We start from the raw sequence: 17,136 nt of genomic DNA on the forward strand, positions 1-17,136 counted from the left end.
TTCCGTAAGTTACATGTATTAACACACACTTCTCTTCATTTAAAAGTTTGGACCCTTCTTCATTCATATACAAGATGTCAGAAAGGATGGATAGCTGGAATCATGGAAGAGAATAACTTGTATCATGATGATTCGTGCCCGCCATCAAAATAAGGATATTACGACTGCTGCCCAATGCTCCTTGAATACAGTAAAAACAATCAGGCATGAACTAGAGACTTGCAATGGTGACTACGAGGATGTAGCAAGAAGAAAGATCCCTAGCAGACGATCTGATTGCGTTCGTACAGCAGAATTCCTCGCAAATCTGCAGGAACAGGTGTTGAAGAACCCTGGCATTGGAATTCGGGCTTTGTTCGTGGAGTTGCTAACTGTAGTCAAGCCCTGGATAACAAGGGTAGCCAATGGTAGGCCGTATGTATGGCAGCAGGATTCGGCCCCTTGCCACACCTCTGGGAAAAGTCAAAAATGGTTGTCTGAAAATTTCTACGACTTCACCAGTCCAAATGTTTGGCCTCCAAACTCCCCAGACCTTAACCCCATGGATTATTTTGTATGGGGGCGCAGTTGAAAAAGACACCAATCGCACTTCCAGTAATACAAAAGCCCAGTTAATGGATAAAATTAAAACAGTTTTTGCGGCCCTTCCCAGGGAGACTGTAGCATCAGCTTGTTCGAGGTTCCGAAGCAGAATTGAAGCTGTGATCGATGCTAATGGTGGTTATTTTGAGTAAATCTTGTTGATAGTATTGTAATTAACTCTGCCTGTAATGTTTTTTTGTCAATTCATTAAATTTAATAGATACAAAGAAGATTTTCTTTTTCCTTACGAAACTGTCAAATTTATCCCGAACACCCTGTATATAAGAAAAAAAGAAATGAACTAGCTATAATTTATTTGATAAGCTGATACTGTATGAATATCAGCTTGGATGTTTGAACACTATACATGTTCAAACATCCAATTCCCCCACCCTTATTATTACATGGGAATCCAATTACTTATGAAAAGTTAACTCTGACAGCACCTATCCCACTCTAATTACGCTGAAAGATGGTTGACCACTTGCACTGACAATTTTCTCCACTCACTCACCCACCAAGAGAAGAATCTAGCTCTCACACCCTTGATAATTATCCCTACTCAACTTCCAAATGTAACCACTTATCCTTTCTCTTTCTACCACCCACTGAAACGATTTCACCCACCTCTATCATATAGTCCTTTTAGCAGCATGAATGCCTAACATATCTTCCCTCTACCTAATCATTAGTATGTACCTCTTCATAGATTAAATTAACAGACTAAGTGAAACTTGATAGATTATCTTAATTTACACCCATACTGGGCAATGAAATGGAAACCTTTATGCAGATGCACATTAAGGTCACTTACACAGTGTATAATACTTGGTCATGTGCATCAACACATGTTCTCAGCAACTATTTAAGAATGCTGCTGGTCAATAATTGTCAACAGTGTTGACCACAATGAAAAAAACAAAGGATCTTTCAGAGTTTGATAAAGGGCTTATTGTAGGTGCCCATCTGGAACAGCCACGGGTTTGAAAACAGCAGAGCTGACTAGTTTCTCAAAAGGTGAGATATCCTGGGTGTTTAATCAGTGGAAAAATAACCCACATGTTTGTCTAAGAGGCATAACTGTGGTCCTCAGACAGTCAGTCTGTCATGTATGAGGTTGCCATCATTTGAGAAGGCTTGTACAGAGACAAACAGAACTTCCCATGTGCAGCAGACTAAAGCATTTAATGAAAACTGTTCCCGACCCATCTCACCAAACTATGTGCAGTGAATTGAAGAGGAATTGGTATTGGCAGTCTCATGCCTATATGGAAACCACAGATTTCTGCAAAGTTTCTAATTTGTTGTCTGGTACATGAATTCACATATCCAACATTCTGCAGTCACATCACCTTATCTAACTCTCCTCTGTACATTTCTGCTCTTGCCACATCTCAAAATCCTGGAGTAAGAAGAAAGAAACCAACATCTTATCATGGGGACCTCTAGGTGGGATACATGTAGCCTATGGCTTTGGGGTTGAAAGTGGTCTTAAGATAGGTATCTGAAATTTTGAGTAAATTAATCTGGCAAACATAATCATACATACATAATGATGATGCAGTATCTAAAAGTAAACATTTCTCTAATTTCTAATGACTTATATCCCAAATGCAGGAACAATTAAAGTTGAGTTGACTTGGAATTCTTAAAGTGTTAGGATTTATGCAAGAGAGAGGGGGGGAGAGAGAAGGGGGAGGGTAGTGTTTTGAATGAAAAAATATAAAATGTTTTGGAGATTGAGAAAGTGTTGGACATGAAAGAAAATCTGGAGATGACAGAATAGACTAGATGTAAAAGTTAACCCAAGAAGAGAAAACTGATCTTGACTGGCAATCTGAATAAAAACCAAAGTATTTGGAGTGAATCAAGATGTTTCTTCTGAAAAATGACACAAGGTTGTACTTAATAGCTTAACCCACTTTCAGAATGGTGATCAATTTTTAAAGTGCTGCATATAGAAAATCTTGAAGCTTGCTTCAAGATTTTCTATCTGATCTTGACTGGCAATCCGAATAAAAACCAAAGTATTTGGAGTGAATCAAGATGTTTCTTCTGAAAAATGACACAAGGTTGTACTTAATAGCTTAACCCACTTTCAGAATGGTGATCAATTTTTAAAGTGCTGCATATAGAAAATCTTGAAGCTTGCTTCTTCATTTGAATACTATAAGGTTTTGTAAATGAAGTAAAAGAATGAATGTACTGTCATCAGTAAAACCATGGATAGGATTTGATGGTAGTGAGAGAAGGTCACTGAATATTCATATAGAAGGAAAAGTATGGGTGAAGTCATACTAAAAGTATAGTGTGTCCTGGGACACCTCAGCACCAAGAAAGAAATACGACAGGATACCTTCAGTGAGAATTATGTCATATTGTGTTCTCTTATTCTTCTAGGCTTAAAGAGGAAAGCCTTTGATAACTGTGCCTTACCTGTAATTACACATGACAGTGAAACCTGGAACTTAATTCAAAATATGATTCACAAATTTAGAGCTACCTAGAGAAGAATGGAAAGATATATGCTTGGTGTGACACTTAAAGACAGGATACCATCCCTTTAACAAGATCAAGAACAGATGTACAGGACATCATCAGTTATATTATGCATTCAAAATGGAGATGGGCTGCACACAAGATGGCCTAAATTACTGACAGAATGGAGACCTGTGGATGGCAGTAAACAAAGAGGAAGACCTTCACCCAGCAGTGGACTGATTCAAGTTGAAGAAGAATCTAGAGAGAGAGATAGCTTTCGGAGCTCTCCAGATACAAGCCTAAGTTGTTTAGAAAAAATAGTGATATTAGTTAAAAATTGTGTTAGAATTAGATTATATTGCGGTGTTAATTAGATTTAAGTTAAAAGATTTATTTAAATATAGTTTAGCACATGACACCAATGCAAAGCATCCAAGGCATCTATCTTTAAAGAATTCAACCAAAGGGACTCTGTACACTGCAAAATCTGCAAGCTCGGTGAAGAACACCTGGATTCAGGCCAAATAGAGGCTGTCAGGATCAGATTTTCACTATATGATAAATAGTTGAGAAATCATGGGAATATAACAAAGATCTGTATTTAAGTTTTGTAGATCTGGAAAAGCTATTCAAAACACTACAGTTGTATGGTGTCACTGGAGCATTATTTCAAGCAATACTTAGTCTTTATTTGAGTTGAAAGTCAGCAATTGAAGTACAGGAAGATAGTTTAATGTTAAATCTGATGTCAGACAAGGATGTACATTATCCTCTCTGTCATTCATTATCTATATGGATCACATTATGAAGTGGTATTAAACCTGATATCAAATTTGGAGATGTTAATCTCAGTTCTTTACTTTATGCGGATGTTATACTTCTAAATAAATCCAGTACAAGTCTGCAAGATTCCCTGACTAAATTGAATAACTGTTGCAATAGATTTGGTATGAACGTCAGCAATAACATGGCAAAGACAATGAAAACGGGCAGAAACGTTGAATATATCAACTGCATTGCGAATGGAGAACCTATAGAACAAGTAAAACCTATAGAACATATAGAAAACCTATAGAGAACCTATAGAACATCCGGCATTTTTTTAGTGAACATATGGAAACAGACAACAGAGTCAATAAAGCTGGTATGGTAGGAAGTGAACTGTATAAATTTATATGGAATAAGAGAGAAATTAGTCAAAACACTAAATTAACTGTATACAAGATAGTGTTCAAACCAATTTTAACTTATGGATCTGAGAGCTGGGTTAGAAATAAAACACTTGAACAAAGACTGAAGACCACAGATATGAGAGTCCTGAGAAAGACTAGGGGCATCAGTCGCAATATCATATTACAAACGAGGATATTAGGAAAGAACTTGACATTGTTAGCATCCAGGAATGTGTTAGCAGAGCTAATCTCAGGTGGGATGGTCACTTAAACAGAATGGAAACAAGTGTTCTCTGTCAGGTTGGCAGTAAAAAGATCTGGAGGAAGATTAAGATGTATGTGGATTGATACAATAAAAAGTGCCATAGAAGGACAGAAATATAAGATCTGATAATGCTGCAGTCTTGACATGTGACAGACTGATTTGGAGGAAAATTGTAGATAGGAAGTTAGTAATGATGTTAGTTTTTCATGTAGTACTATCATATCCTGTACACCCCTTGAGAGTACATATCAGGAATTTGATGATGATGAGTAATACACATGCTGAACTAGATCTAGATTCAACAGTCATTTTCTTATTTCAACTATTCAACTATTTCTTAAACTGTCTTTTATAAAATTCATTTCAGAAAATAATGACTCACAAGCATATATGTAGAAGAGAAAATTGATAATATTGCTGTCACTAGTTTTTTTAAACAACTGAAGGTTTCAGGAATGGCATTCCAAGTTTTTGTTATTTCCTCTTCTGCATTCTTTTTAATTACACCCAATAAATGATCATTTTCAATTATTTATAAGTAATTTCTCAAATCAACAAACTTTTGTTTTCATACAGAAGTGAAAATTGATTAATTGCATTTCTATAGATTCCAAATTCAGCCACTTGAAAATCTCCAAATTAAGTTTATCTGCTGATGTGTGCTGGATGTAAAATAAATTTTGATGTTTCTGCAAATTGCCTGAACTGTGTAAATCTTGAAGAAAATTTGTTGATTATCGACTGAATAACTGCAGAAAACGCTTATGTCAATTTAACTTGATCTGTTTTTTCACAAGATTCTAGATCTGCAAAGAAAATTTTTGTATTTCGAAAAGATTTGAAGGTATTGGAAATAACATCATGATTCAAAATTTGTAAATTAGCTTAGAATGCGTTGTTTAAATCAAACATGACAATAACTCTCTTGTTAACACCTTGAAGTTTAAGATTTAATTCACTTAAATATAAGCACAAATCAATAAAAAAAAAGATTAATTTTGAAAGCCATTCAGCATCTATTAATTGATTATATTTTTCATTGATTTTCTCATTATGTAAAGAAGTCTAACTTCATCTAAACACTCAACAAATTTTTGTAGAACTTTTTCACAAATTAACCATCGGAAGTTGTTGTACATAAGTAAACCATTCTACACCGAAGTTTACTTCATTTAATAATTCTAGAAATTTTATTTAAAATGTGTGCAGATATAAAATTTTGCAATTTTGTTACAAGGCTCATAATATAAAATTTTACAATTTTGTTACACGGCTCATAATATCTTCCAGTGGCTTGAAACTAGGCCTTTGTGCATAAAAACCTGCTGATGTATAATGCAATGAAAACCCAGAACTGGATGTCCAATACATTCGGTAAATAAATTGACAAAACCATTTTTCTCTCCGGTCATACTGTGAGTGCCATCAGTAGTTACTGATACAATTTTGGAAAGATATATTTCTTTTTCAGCAAGTGCATTTACAACTGCGTCGCAAATATCAGTTCCTTTTGTTCTTGTTGCTAATGATGTTAAACTGATCAATTCTTCTTGGATATTATTCCCACATAGTAACGAAGAAAAATTGCTAAACAAGCTGATCCAGTACTCTCATCAAGACAAAGAGAAATTAAACCAGAAGATTTTATATCCTTTTTTTGCTGATGAGTTATATTTTCAGCCATTTCCAAGATTCTACCTTTCACCGTGTTCCTAGCCAAAGGCATATCTTTTTTTTTTTTTCGTTTTTTTCAAAATCTTCAAAGAGAACTGGTGTGCACAGACGAATCTATTAGATTTTATGAAACCATTGACATCAAAATAACTTTCTTTTTTTTTTTATGTACGAAACAATGCTTCTTTTATATATTCTCCATTACTAAAAGTTTCCCTTGTTTGGCAATTAGGTTTGAGCAAAAAAACTAGCAGCAGTTATATTTAAACAACTGCTGATAAATTTCATTAGGGTTGTTGACTGAATATTTCTATTTTTAATTGCCTGTGCAATAAATTTTTTCTGTTCGTGCTTGCTTTTCTCAAGGAGTGATTTATAATGTTCTGCATACAACTGTCCGGAACATAAAACACATACTTTTTAAAACACATTTTTTTTATAGTTTCAAAAAATCAACATTTTATTATATGCCTAAATTAAATTACCTTTAGGCATATAATAAAATGTTGATTTTAAAAAAATTTAAACAATTTATAAACATTTAAAATTATATCACCTGTGAATCGTTGATTCACACTTAGAGCAAAAACTCGAGAAAAAACAAAATACAGTGCACATACGCGACAATAATACACTTGCTGCTGCTTATTTCTGCCTACTGGCAGATGTGCAGTGCAAATATATGTTTAGATGTCATGTGTTTTGGCAAAGTTGCAGCTGGTGATTTTTCGCATGCTAAAAATATTAAAGATCATAAACTTGAGATAATTATGCTTTAAAATAATTAAAAGTTTTTATATCAGTGACGGAAAAGTTTTGGCGAATAAACACAGTTGTTTTCTATCAGCTGAGTCATGTCATTATGCCCCTCAGCCATTGGCTAGAGGTTCTTAAACATCAGCTGTAGTTTTCAGCTGATGGGCCTTGTTCCTAGTGGGCTATGTATTTGTTGCTTAGTTTCTTTCGTGTAAAACAAAATTTAACTTGTACATATTGCAACAATTAAAAAAAAAAATTGAATAATTTATAAACATTTAAAATGATATCACCTATAAATTGTTGACGTGCCAGCAAAATTTTTGTGCATGTCATAGATTCGCTGTGCTGGGCCTAATGCATTCTTTAAAATGGTTGTATTAATCGAAAATGCACTAAACAAATATAATAACTTACAGGAAAAGGTTTAATTCGTTCCTCAAATTTCTTTTTTTTTTTTGAACTTTAATCTTTTTTTTATAAAAGAATTAGGGTATGTCTCAGGGCCTAGTTTAAGGAAAACCATGATTTGAAGGTATTGTCGAAAGACAATGAAACATATTCAGAATATAAATTAATTATTCTATTAAACAGAATGCCTGGCAAGTTTGGCATGCGTTCTGTTTCTTTTTTTCATACAACTGATGGTGTGGCCTTATTGCCTCTTCTGCAAATTTTACTGCTTCTCCCTTCATCAGGGTCATCCTCTAAGCATTGCTGCTAAAAAAAACTTCGATTGTATGAAAAATATTTTCAAATTGTTTCTGTGAAATCTCTTTTGGCTGACTGTCAGTGGTTAAATTTTCTTCATTCTTCAGGATCTTCCAACTGTGCATCTAAATTTAGTAAGTTGGAATCACTCAATTTCTCAGAATGAGATTTAATTAACTCTTGGTCATTATCAATGTTAATCTCATCAAAACCCAGTTCATGCCCGATAATGGCAATTTCCTCAACAACATTATCCATTTCATTTGAAAAGCCTCTAAAATTATTTGCACAATATGGAAGGAAGAATGTGCTTCCAAACGGCTCGCATATTACTAGCAGTAATTTCATTCCAAGATTAATGAATATTTTCAATAGCAATAACATTAAATTTCTTCCAAAATTCTACTAATGTCATAGAATTCTCTCCAGATGTTGCTTCTATTGCCTGACAATAAAACACATTTATTGTTTCAAATGTTTTATAAACATTTAAATGTTCCTCTCAGATAGTATGCTTGGCAGTAAAAACAAACTTGACGTTCACACAATGAATCAAGAGAAGCAGGGTGACAGCTACGTTGTCTAAAATAAGCCCAGCTTTAAAATCAAGATTATTCTGTTTGCAAAAATTCTCAACAGTTGGATGAAAATAGCTTGTGAACCAACCATCTTTCAAATAAAGCTTTAGTAATCCATGCTTTCTTGTTAGACTTCTGAATAACGGGGAGGGAAGCTTGATTAATGCCTTTGAGGCCCCAGGGTTTTGTGTCCTATAAACTACCATGGGTTTTAACTTTAGATCACCTTCAGCATTGCCACTTATTAGAAGAGTCATTCTATCCTTTGCGACTTTATAACCAGGCTAAGATTTCTGATTTGGCCAGAAAAATCTTGGAAGGCATTCGCTTCCAAAAAAAGGACGGTTTCATCAACATTAAAAAATTTGTTGGTCACAATAGTCCTCTTCTTCCACAATTATCTTCAAAATCTCTTGGACAATTTGCAGCCACCCTCTTATCTGAACCTGCAGCTTCGCCTGTGATTTGAACATTACATAGGCTATTTTTCTTTTTGAAATGCTCAAACCACCCAAGCACTAGCGTGAAATTCTACTTTTCCAACATTGATAGCCCTTTCTTTCAAGATTGCAAAGAGACTTAATGCTTTTGATTTAATAACATCAGTGCTTAGCAGGATCTGTTTTTGGTTGCAATCTTCAATTCATGTAGAAAGAAGTCTCTCTAATTCAATCATTATAATACTTTGATTTCAAGTGGTCTGCATGCACAATGAACTTGAAGCAGCCATACCTTTCTCTTTGTATTCAACAGCTTTGCTTAAAATATATTTGCTCTTATAGTTGATTCACCCATTTTGTGTTCTTGTCCTATCCTATACTCTGGACTCACCTTGTTCATTTTTCTTTATTATTTCAAGTTTTTCTGCCAATGAGATTACTTTTCGAATCTTTTTCACACTTCCACTTTTTTTTCTCTCACTAATTCTTTTACTCATGATTAAAGGTTGGAAAAAAACTTTAAAATAAAAAAGTAAGGAAAACAATTGCAAAGGAGGCATGAGATATGATCAACAAAATGCTATGCAATTAGAACAAGACAAATTTTGGCAGTAAATTTGGAACATAGTGTACATGGAAATAGTGTAGTATGCCATTAACTGATGACAGGATCAAATAACTAAATTATTTCGTCCTGGTGAGTGATTTTTTTTAAATAGTTAGCCATAAAAAATGTATAGATAGAAAATTTTTTAGGATGTGTATAGGTGCACTAATCAAATTTTTAAAGCGCATTAATTGCATTTGAGTATAGAAAAAAGTGATGCACTAATTGGAGAAGCATTAATCGAGGGATTGCTCACTCTCTCTCTCTCTGTGTAAATAAATAAATATATATATATAAATAATGATTTTTCTTGCAAGAGATTTTTTATGATTCACAGTGTTACTGCATTTGCGTCTTTCATGGTCTGTGATGGAAAAGAATATTCAAAAATATAAAGGCATGCAGGGTGGGTATAAAAGACTAATAAACATCTCTCCCACATAAGGGGCCAATGCTGCCCCATGGGTAAGAGGCACCTTTGTTCTAAGTTATATTTCAGTGCCCCCATAAAATGAAATTTTAAATGAAATAGCATCCCTGCAAGAGGTACTCAGTGTCCTGCATACTGGTATATTTGGACTTCTTAAGTGAAGACACATTTTGGAGCAAGATTATTTGCTAGCTGGCTGGGAACCTCCTGCTGTCTTACCATCAATTCATTGATAGTAATACACCAGAAGAAGCCAGTATGTGGAAGCAGGTCTAGTATATCTTATAACACATTTCTGCAATGACATATCACACCATATTATAGTTGTCAATAAATTATATTTTCCTTTAGTACATTAAATATATAAGCTATAGAACAGGTTTCCTTTTCTCTTTTTCTTTGTGTGTGAACATTTGCAAACAAGTGCAGTAGTTACTTCTGTTTGCTGGTCACAGTCAACGTTTCAGAAACTAAGTTTTTTTTTGTCATGTCAGTTAGAATAACAAAAATCACAAAACCTATTTTCCTTTTAAAAAAATTATATTTTTATTAGAACAACAGAAATAATTATGTTTATGAGGAAGAATATACACAAATATGGAAATCTCCATGTTTAACCTCAATTAAAATTAAAAATTTAAAAACTATGTATATCTGAAATTGATAAATAATTTGCTAGCTCAGCAAGCAGCAGTAACTTATAAACATTTTATAAATTATAAAACAATGTTTGGCTTTACATTAAGATATGTTATCTATAAAAACATACCTGGTACCATCTGTGTAACTTGTTTCCTCTTCATGACTACTGTATCCATTAGTCTGTGAAGCACCATCAAAAATTATTTGTTCAGATATTTTCTGATTAATTTGGTGATAGGCAATTCCATTTGAGCTTCGTTTATTATTTAAGTTCAAATTTTCCTCACCAGTAAGTCCATTATTCGTAACTGCATTATCACTTAATAAATTAAGGGAAAAGTTTTCTTTTATTGTATTTTTTTCTAGTTCCATATGTTGATCAATATTTGATAAATGATCAGCTGCAACTGGTTTCACAGTTTCACTAGATATATTAATTGGAATAGGTGCTATATCATTAAAATGTTCAGATGTTTCTGTCAGTGGCTGTTCAAACTTTCCATTAATGTTCACTAAACCACTTTTTACAGCAGTAATCTCTTGGGAAGAGGGTTTCTCTTGAGAAGGGGGTTTCACTATTTCAGCAGCAGAAGCATTATTAACAACAGCCATTTCACTTTCCATTGATTCAATAGGTTTATTTTCACCTGCAACATCAGACTGGGAAGTAGAAGTTGGCTGTATGCTGGCACCTCTAGCTCTTGTTCTACTCATTATTTGTTCAACTCTCTGAAAGTATTAATTTTAGATTAATAGTTAACAAATAAGAATAACAAAATAGAAGATGGTAACAAGAAACTATATACATGCTATATATAAAATAACGCACAGTTCTTAATTTTAGTACATCAAAAGAGAATTATCTGAAATCTGTCTTTCAAATATAATATGATCCAAACTACAGAAACTTCCGTTTCACAGCATAAGCATTTGCACTATGTGAAATCTTTGCTGCCATGATTTTTTTTTTTTTTTTTTATAATATCATTTTGCTATCCCATAAATAATTTTATGCTTCTGCTAAAATCAGAGTAATTAGCAGATAAAATTTCTGAGATCACATGCAAGCAGTTACACAAACACACACGTATTATACTAGAGCATAATTAGTAGAAAATTACCAATTGTGGGCTTTAAAAATGAGTTAAGGTAACTTACTTAAATTCTTATAATAAATGAACTAAATACTTGTAATTTTGTTTCATACAAGTGAAAATTAACTTTCAAAAAAAAAAAGCAGCTTAACTTGAGACTTAAGTGCACAAATATCACTCACTGTTGTGAATGTAATGCTAAATTCAACATGACCAGACACATTAAGATGAATTTGTCGGTATTCTTTAATCACAGGATGACCAATGCAAGTAATAAATATTATTATTATTATTGTTCCACACAACTCCAAGGAGTCGACAGACTCATCGAGGGAGGCCCTAACATCATGTCAAGAACAACTATTCGACATTGACACAGTATCTATCATACCTTGCCTTGAACTCATTCACGGTCGTAGCACCTACACCAGACTCTGGAAGCTTATTCCACTCGTTCACCACTCTCCAAGTAAAAAACCTAGCTCTAACACCCTTGTCAACCACGCTCTTGCCCAGCTTCCATTCATGGCTCCTAGTCCTCCCACCACCAATCATATTTTCAAAAATATCTTCTGGATCAATCTTATAGAAGCCCTTCAGTAATTTGAATGTCTCAATCATATCACCCCTCCTTCGCCTATCGACCAATTTCTGCAACCCACCAATCTTCAACCTATTCTCATAAGGTTCATTCCACAGACCTGCCATCATCTTGGTCACTCATCTCTGGATCCTCTCCACTTCCTCCCCATCACGAAGAAACCCTGGTGCCCATAACTGGGCACAGTAGTCCAGATGGGGTCTTATCAAGGCTCGATACAGAGGAACAACAACTTGTTTGTCTCTGCATGTTAAAGTATTTTTCAGAAGCCAAGTGATTTGGTGAGCTGATTTAGCCACTTTTGCAATGTGCCCCCTAAACTTCAATTCCCTATCTACCAACACTCCCAAATCCCTGGCCCCATCAATCTCCTGGAGTACGGTTCCACCAATGCGATATACTGCTGCTATTCTTTTCACCCCAAAGTGCATAACCTTACACTTTGGCACATTAAATTGGCATCCATTTTTCCTAGCCCAGTCCTCCAAACTATCCAAATCATCCTGTGCACTCATAATTGCTCTACCCAACTTTGCATCATCAGCAAACAAGTGAACAATTCCTCTCAAATCCTTTCCTATATCATTGATGAACAAATTGAAAAGCAGTGGGCACTCCATTAGTCACAAGCCGTCTTTTAGACTCCACTCCTGAATAAACCACTCTCTGGTATCTCTCCTTCAACCACCCTCCTATCCATCTCACCAACCCTATATCTATCCCCATCTGCTCCAGTTTACTGATTAGGGTTCTATGTGGTATCCTATCAAAAGCCTTGGCAAGGTCCAGTAGTTTATACGTGTGTGAAATTGTTTCCAGGGAGACAGATATCAGTCACTTTCAGAATAAGTAGTGCGTGGATAATTTTAGATAAGAAAACGACCCTTAAAACAATACTCGATATTTGGCATTTGTTGTATGTGCTGCCAAATTTGTGCCTTTTCTTGTTTTCTACATCTGTTAAATGTTCAGACATGCATATGTTGCCTGACCTGTCTGTCTGTCCTATGTAGCACAGTTTGTCTAATACACTCCAGGTTTCTTAAGTGGTGGATGGGAAGGTTTTTGTAGGCCTGAGGAGACAAGAGATCTTGTTGAGGGGATAGAAGGCAACCTTTATATCTTGTTGACTATGTCAACAAGATATAAAGGTTGAAATCTTGTCTGTGATGGATATGTTTTTTCAAATGATATAATGCATGACTATCCTATAGAGTTCAATTAATCAAGCTGAGAGAGCTGTGAAATAACACTATTTAAAGAATTTGTTCCTTTTTTTTTTTTTTAAATAGAAAGTGTAAGATACTATTAAAAAAGAAAGATAATTTATTCAGAAAAAATTTTGTACTGAAAGTAGAACTAATGAAACCTGTAAAACCGGTTAAAGTTAAAACCATACCAACTATCAATTCATCATTTAAAAAGAAGAGCCTTAAGCTACTCAAATTATACCAACTTTTTTTTAAAAAAAAAAAAAGCATTCAGCAAAACATAATTCTGAAAAGAAACTAAAACACATTTTAGGAATGTTAGTGAAGTGAGTTTAATTTATCATCCTACTAGTTTCACCGATTTTTGCTATCGACATCTTCAGGGATACAATTGGTAAGCAATATGAAGGTAACAGACTAGGTTTTAACTGACAGTTCTAATTCATACAAAATTAGTATTGTGCGAGACAATGCGCGTGTCTTGGGAACATGATTTCTTTGTTACAAGAATGTAATTGGCATGAAAGTTCATTTCTTTGATGTTTAGTGATCTAATTAAAGTTTTCCAAATTTCCAGTAGGATTAGCCCTTGATTCTTATTTAAGTTTCCTGTTGAATGGGCGACCAAAGCAGCCTCCTTGAAATTTTGACAAGTTGCCAAAGCAAAAGAAAGATATTTAAGTACATGTAAACCTTATTACGCAAGAGATTCAGAAGAAAATTTATATGGAAGGAATGGTGATCATGAGAATAACAGTGATAGGAGTTACGAAATATATAAAACACAGCCAGAAAAGTTACAAGTATTGTGCAGAAAGCTAAATCTTTCTTCTTGGAATTTGAAGATATTATTACAATGCTTAAAACATTCCATGTCTAGTGGAAACAGATCTTGGAGTAAATGTATAGTTTCCACTCTTGGGACATTAGCAAACACATTGATGATCCCTAGTCTTGTGAGCATAGGTTCTATTAAAATGTTTTTCATGCATTCAATGAAATCATTTTTGTGTGTGTGTGTGTGTGTGTGTGTGTGTGTGTGTGTGTGTGTGTGTGTGTGTGTGTGTGTGTGTGTGTGTGTGTGTGTGTGTGTGTTTGTGTTTGTGTGGTCTGTCTTGCCAATATGAGGACTTAGCAGGTCTACTAGATTCCTGGATAACAAGGAAGTTTAGGAATACCTAACATCTCTACTATTGCCCTTAATGGTATTCCCTGCTTGTGATCCTTCCCATAGCATTATACATGTCCATAAGGCGATGTGCTTTGCATTATGGGATATACATACTTTTAAATAGGCAAAGGATTACTTAGGCAAGGAATTTGAAGTCATTAGCCTCTATATATGAGTTGCCCAGTCCTGAAAATGCTTCGGGTGCAAATTTTGTTTGTTTACACTTAAATAAAGGATTAAATCAAGAATATAATTTCTTGGCATCTTTAATTTATACATTTCAGGTTCGTCTTTAGCTTTTTCTACTTTAAGTGAAGATATATATTCCAGATGGCATTCCTGTTGAGTGTCATCTATCACCATGCTATCACTGCTTATTTCATTTAGTGATCTTTCAAAGTAATTACTCCATACATCAAGAATATTATCTTCAGTTTTCATGTCCCTTTATCACATCTAATTCCTTTTACAGTACTCTTTCCTCCATTTCTGAGCTTTTTTCAATTACCTCCAGAATATTTTATAACTTTCCTGATATTTATTTTCTATGTTCTTATCATAGTCTTCCCATCACTTTTGATTAGCCAATTTTAACAAAAGGCACTGCTTTCTTACATTTTCTCTATTCCCTAAGAGCACAAGCTGACTTACTAGCCAGAAACTTTCTTTGTCTTGACTGCCTCTTTAACTTCCTGAATCCAACATGGAATTCTGATTTTTCTATCCTTGCAGATTACCTCCCCACAAGTCTTCATGGCCGTATCAAAGTTTTCTTTAAGGTTTGCCACTGTATCTCCAAGGTTTGGTTTTTGTTTTCAAACTCTTTCAGTTTTTCTTGAATAATGTTTGTGTATTTGAGCATACAGTTCACGATAGCTGTTCAACTTTGATTCATTTCAAAACTTTCTTACACACCTTTCTTTTCAATATGAAGTTCAATTTTATCCTGCTCAAGACTAAATGGTGTTCACTTCCTATTTCAAATCTCTATATACTTTTGTGTCATGTTATGGTAACTGAGATCGAGTGTAATGGGTATATTATTTTCAGGAATGACAGAAGAGACAGGAGAGGTGGGGGAGTATTACTAATGATATCAGATGACTTAAGTCCAGTTTGTGTAGAAATGCAAGAAAACAATTCTGGTAACAATGTCCCATGTAGTGGCAAGTTTGAGGCTATCTGATGTGAGGGGGGGGCCTAGCAAAATGAAATATATGGTGGGTGCTGCTACAGACCTGGTGCCTCAGTTGAAGGAGATGAAATGTATTGCCAATTTAGCCTTATGGGAACTAAATGAGTGATCATTATAGGTGACTAATTATCCAAACATCGAGTAGAAGAGAAATCTCATGATAGGAATGAACAAGAATTTATTGAATTGTTGCAAGACAACCTTCTCAAGCAGCATGTGAAAGAAGGAACTCAAGGTCAAAGAATGTTAGATTTGTTCATAACATCGGTAGGGGGGGGGGGGGCTCCATTAAGAATATGACTATTTTACCACAAGTTGTTGATAGTGATCATACTGAGCCTTCTAAGAAGTACCTAATTAATATTGATGTTCCCATTAGAACAGTTTACATGCTGTCTTTGGTCCCATGGTATCAGTTACTGAATGGGAAAAATATCAGCAATGCATGAAATCTTTATCTTGTCAGATGTCATCTCCTTCCAGGAGGTTGACTAGCATGAGCTTCCACCATGTACGGTTTTATGCTTCTCTTTCACATTCTTCATAGGACAAAAAAGGTCTAGTCCTTAATATTTTTCATCCCTCTGTTCTTTGTCTTTTTCCTTGTACCATTCCTTCTAGAAGTGTTTTTTGTAGGGATTCATGCCTAAGTATGTGACCAAGGTAGGTAATTTTCGTTTTAATGATTTTCAACAGAGTCCTATCTTCTCCAATCATCTCTAATATTTCTAAATTAGTTTTTTTTTTTTTTTTTTTTTTTTTTGTCAGTCCATGGGACTCTAAGAATTCTTCTGAGGAGCCACGTCTCAAAGGCTTTTAGTTTATTTTCCCAATATTTTGATATTGTCTGGGTTTCTGCTCCATATAGCAGTGTTGACCATATGTAGCATTTGGACAGCCTAATTTTTGTTTTTGTGTGAATTTCCCTTGAGGTCAAAATGTTTTACATGCTAATGAAGGTTGATCTAGCAATTTCTATTCTTCTTAATATTTCCTTATCACACTTTCCATTCTCTGTAATTAGTTGACCCAAATATATATAACTCTCTACTTGATCGAAGGTATTTCCTCTGATCTTAATATTTATATCGGATATTTTCCCTTTTTCTCTTGTTACCAGCAAGTTTGTTTTTTTGAAGTTGAAATTAAGTCCATATTTTTCACTTACTTTCAGCATCTCTTCTAGTAGGTTTTGAAGATCTTTTTTATTTTCAGCTAGCAGTACTGTATCATCTGCATATCTTAAGTTGTTTATATTCCTACCTCCTATGCTGACTCCTTTAAATTCTTCTAATTGCTGGAAGATATTTTTAGTATAGAGGTTAAACAATATAGGAAAAATAACAGCCTTGTCTGACACCCTTCTTTACTGGGAATTCCTCCGAGGTTTCTCGTGAGATTTTTATTGAGGGAGTTTGCTCCCAACATAGATTTATCAGTAATCTATATTGGGAGTGAACTAGCGAAGATATCTTTAAAACTAATACAGAAAGATATATAGATATCTTTCTATAATAGTTCTAATG

At 34.4% G+C, this 17,136-nt stretch overlaps 1 protein-coding gene across 5 annotated transcripts in view; it reads right to left on the reverse strand.

The window, feature by feature from the left end:
• The window catches only part of LOC150096055 (uncharacterized), a 366,639-nt gene that overhangs the window by 30,005 nt on the left and 319,498 nt on the right, over window positions 1–17,136 (reverse strand). For all 5 annotated transcript variants that reach the window (XM_090408865.1, XM_090408866.1, XM_090408868.1 and 2 more), the window contains one exon: window positions 10,466–11,067. In XM_090408865.1, the coding sequence (XP_090264991.1) occupies window positions 10,466–11,067 (602 nt within the window). The remainder of the gene's footprint in view (window positions 1–10,465; window positions 11,068–17,136) is intronic.

The sequence above is a fragment of the Typopeltis vanoorti genome, chromosome 19 (assembly GCF_054136105.1).
Source record: "Typopeltis vanoorti isolate ZY-2024b chromosome 19, IOZ_Tvanoo_1.0, whole genome shotgun sequence".
Classification (NCBI taxonomy): Eukaryota; Metazoa; Arthropoda; class Arachnida; order Uropygi; family Thelyphonidae; genus Typopeltis; species Typopeltis vanoorti.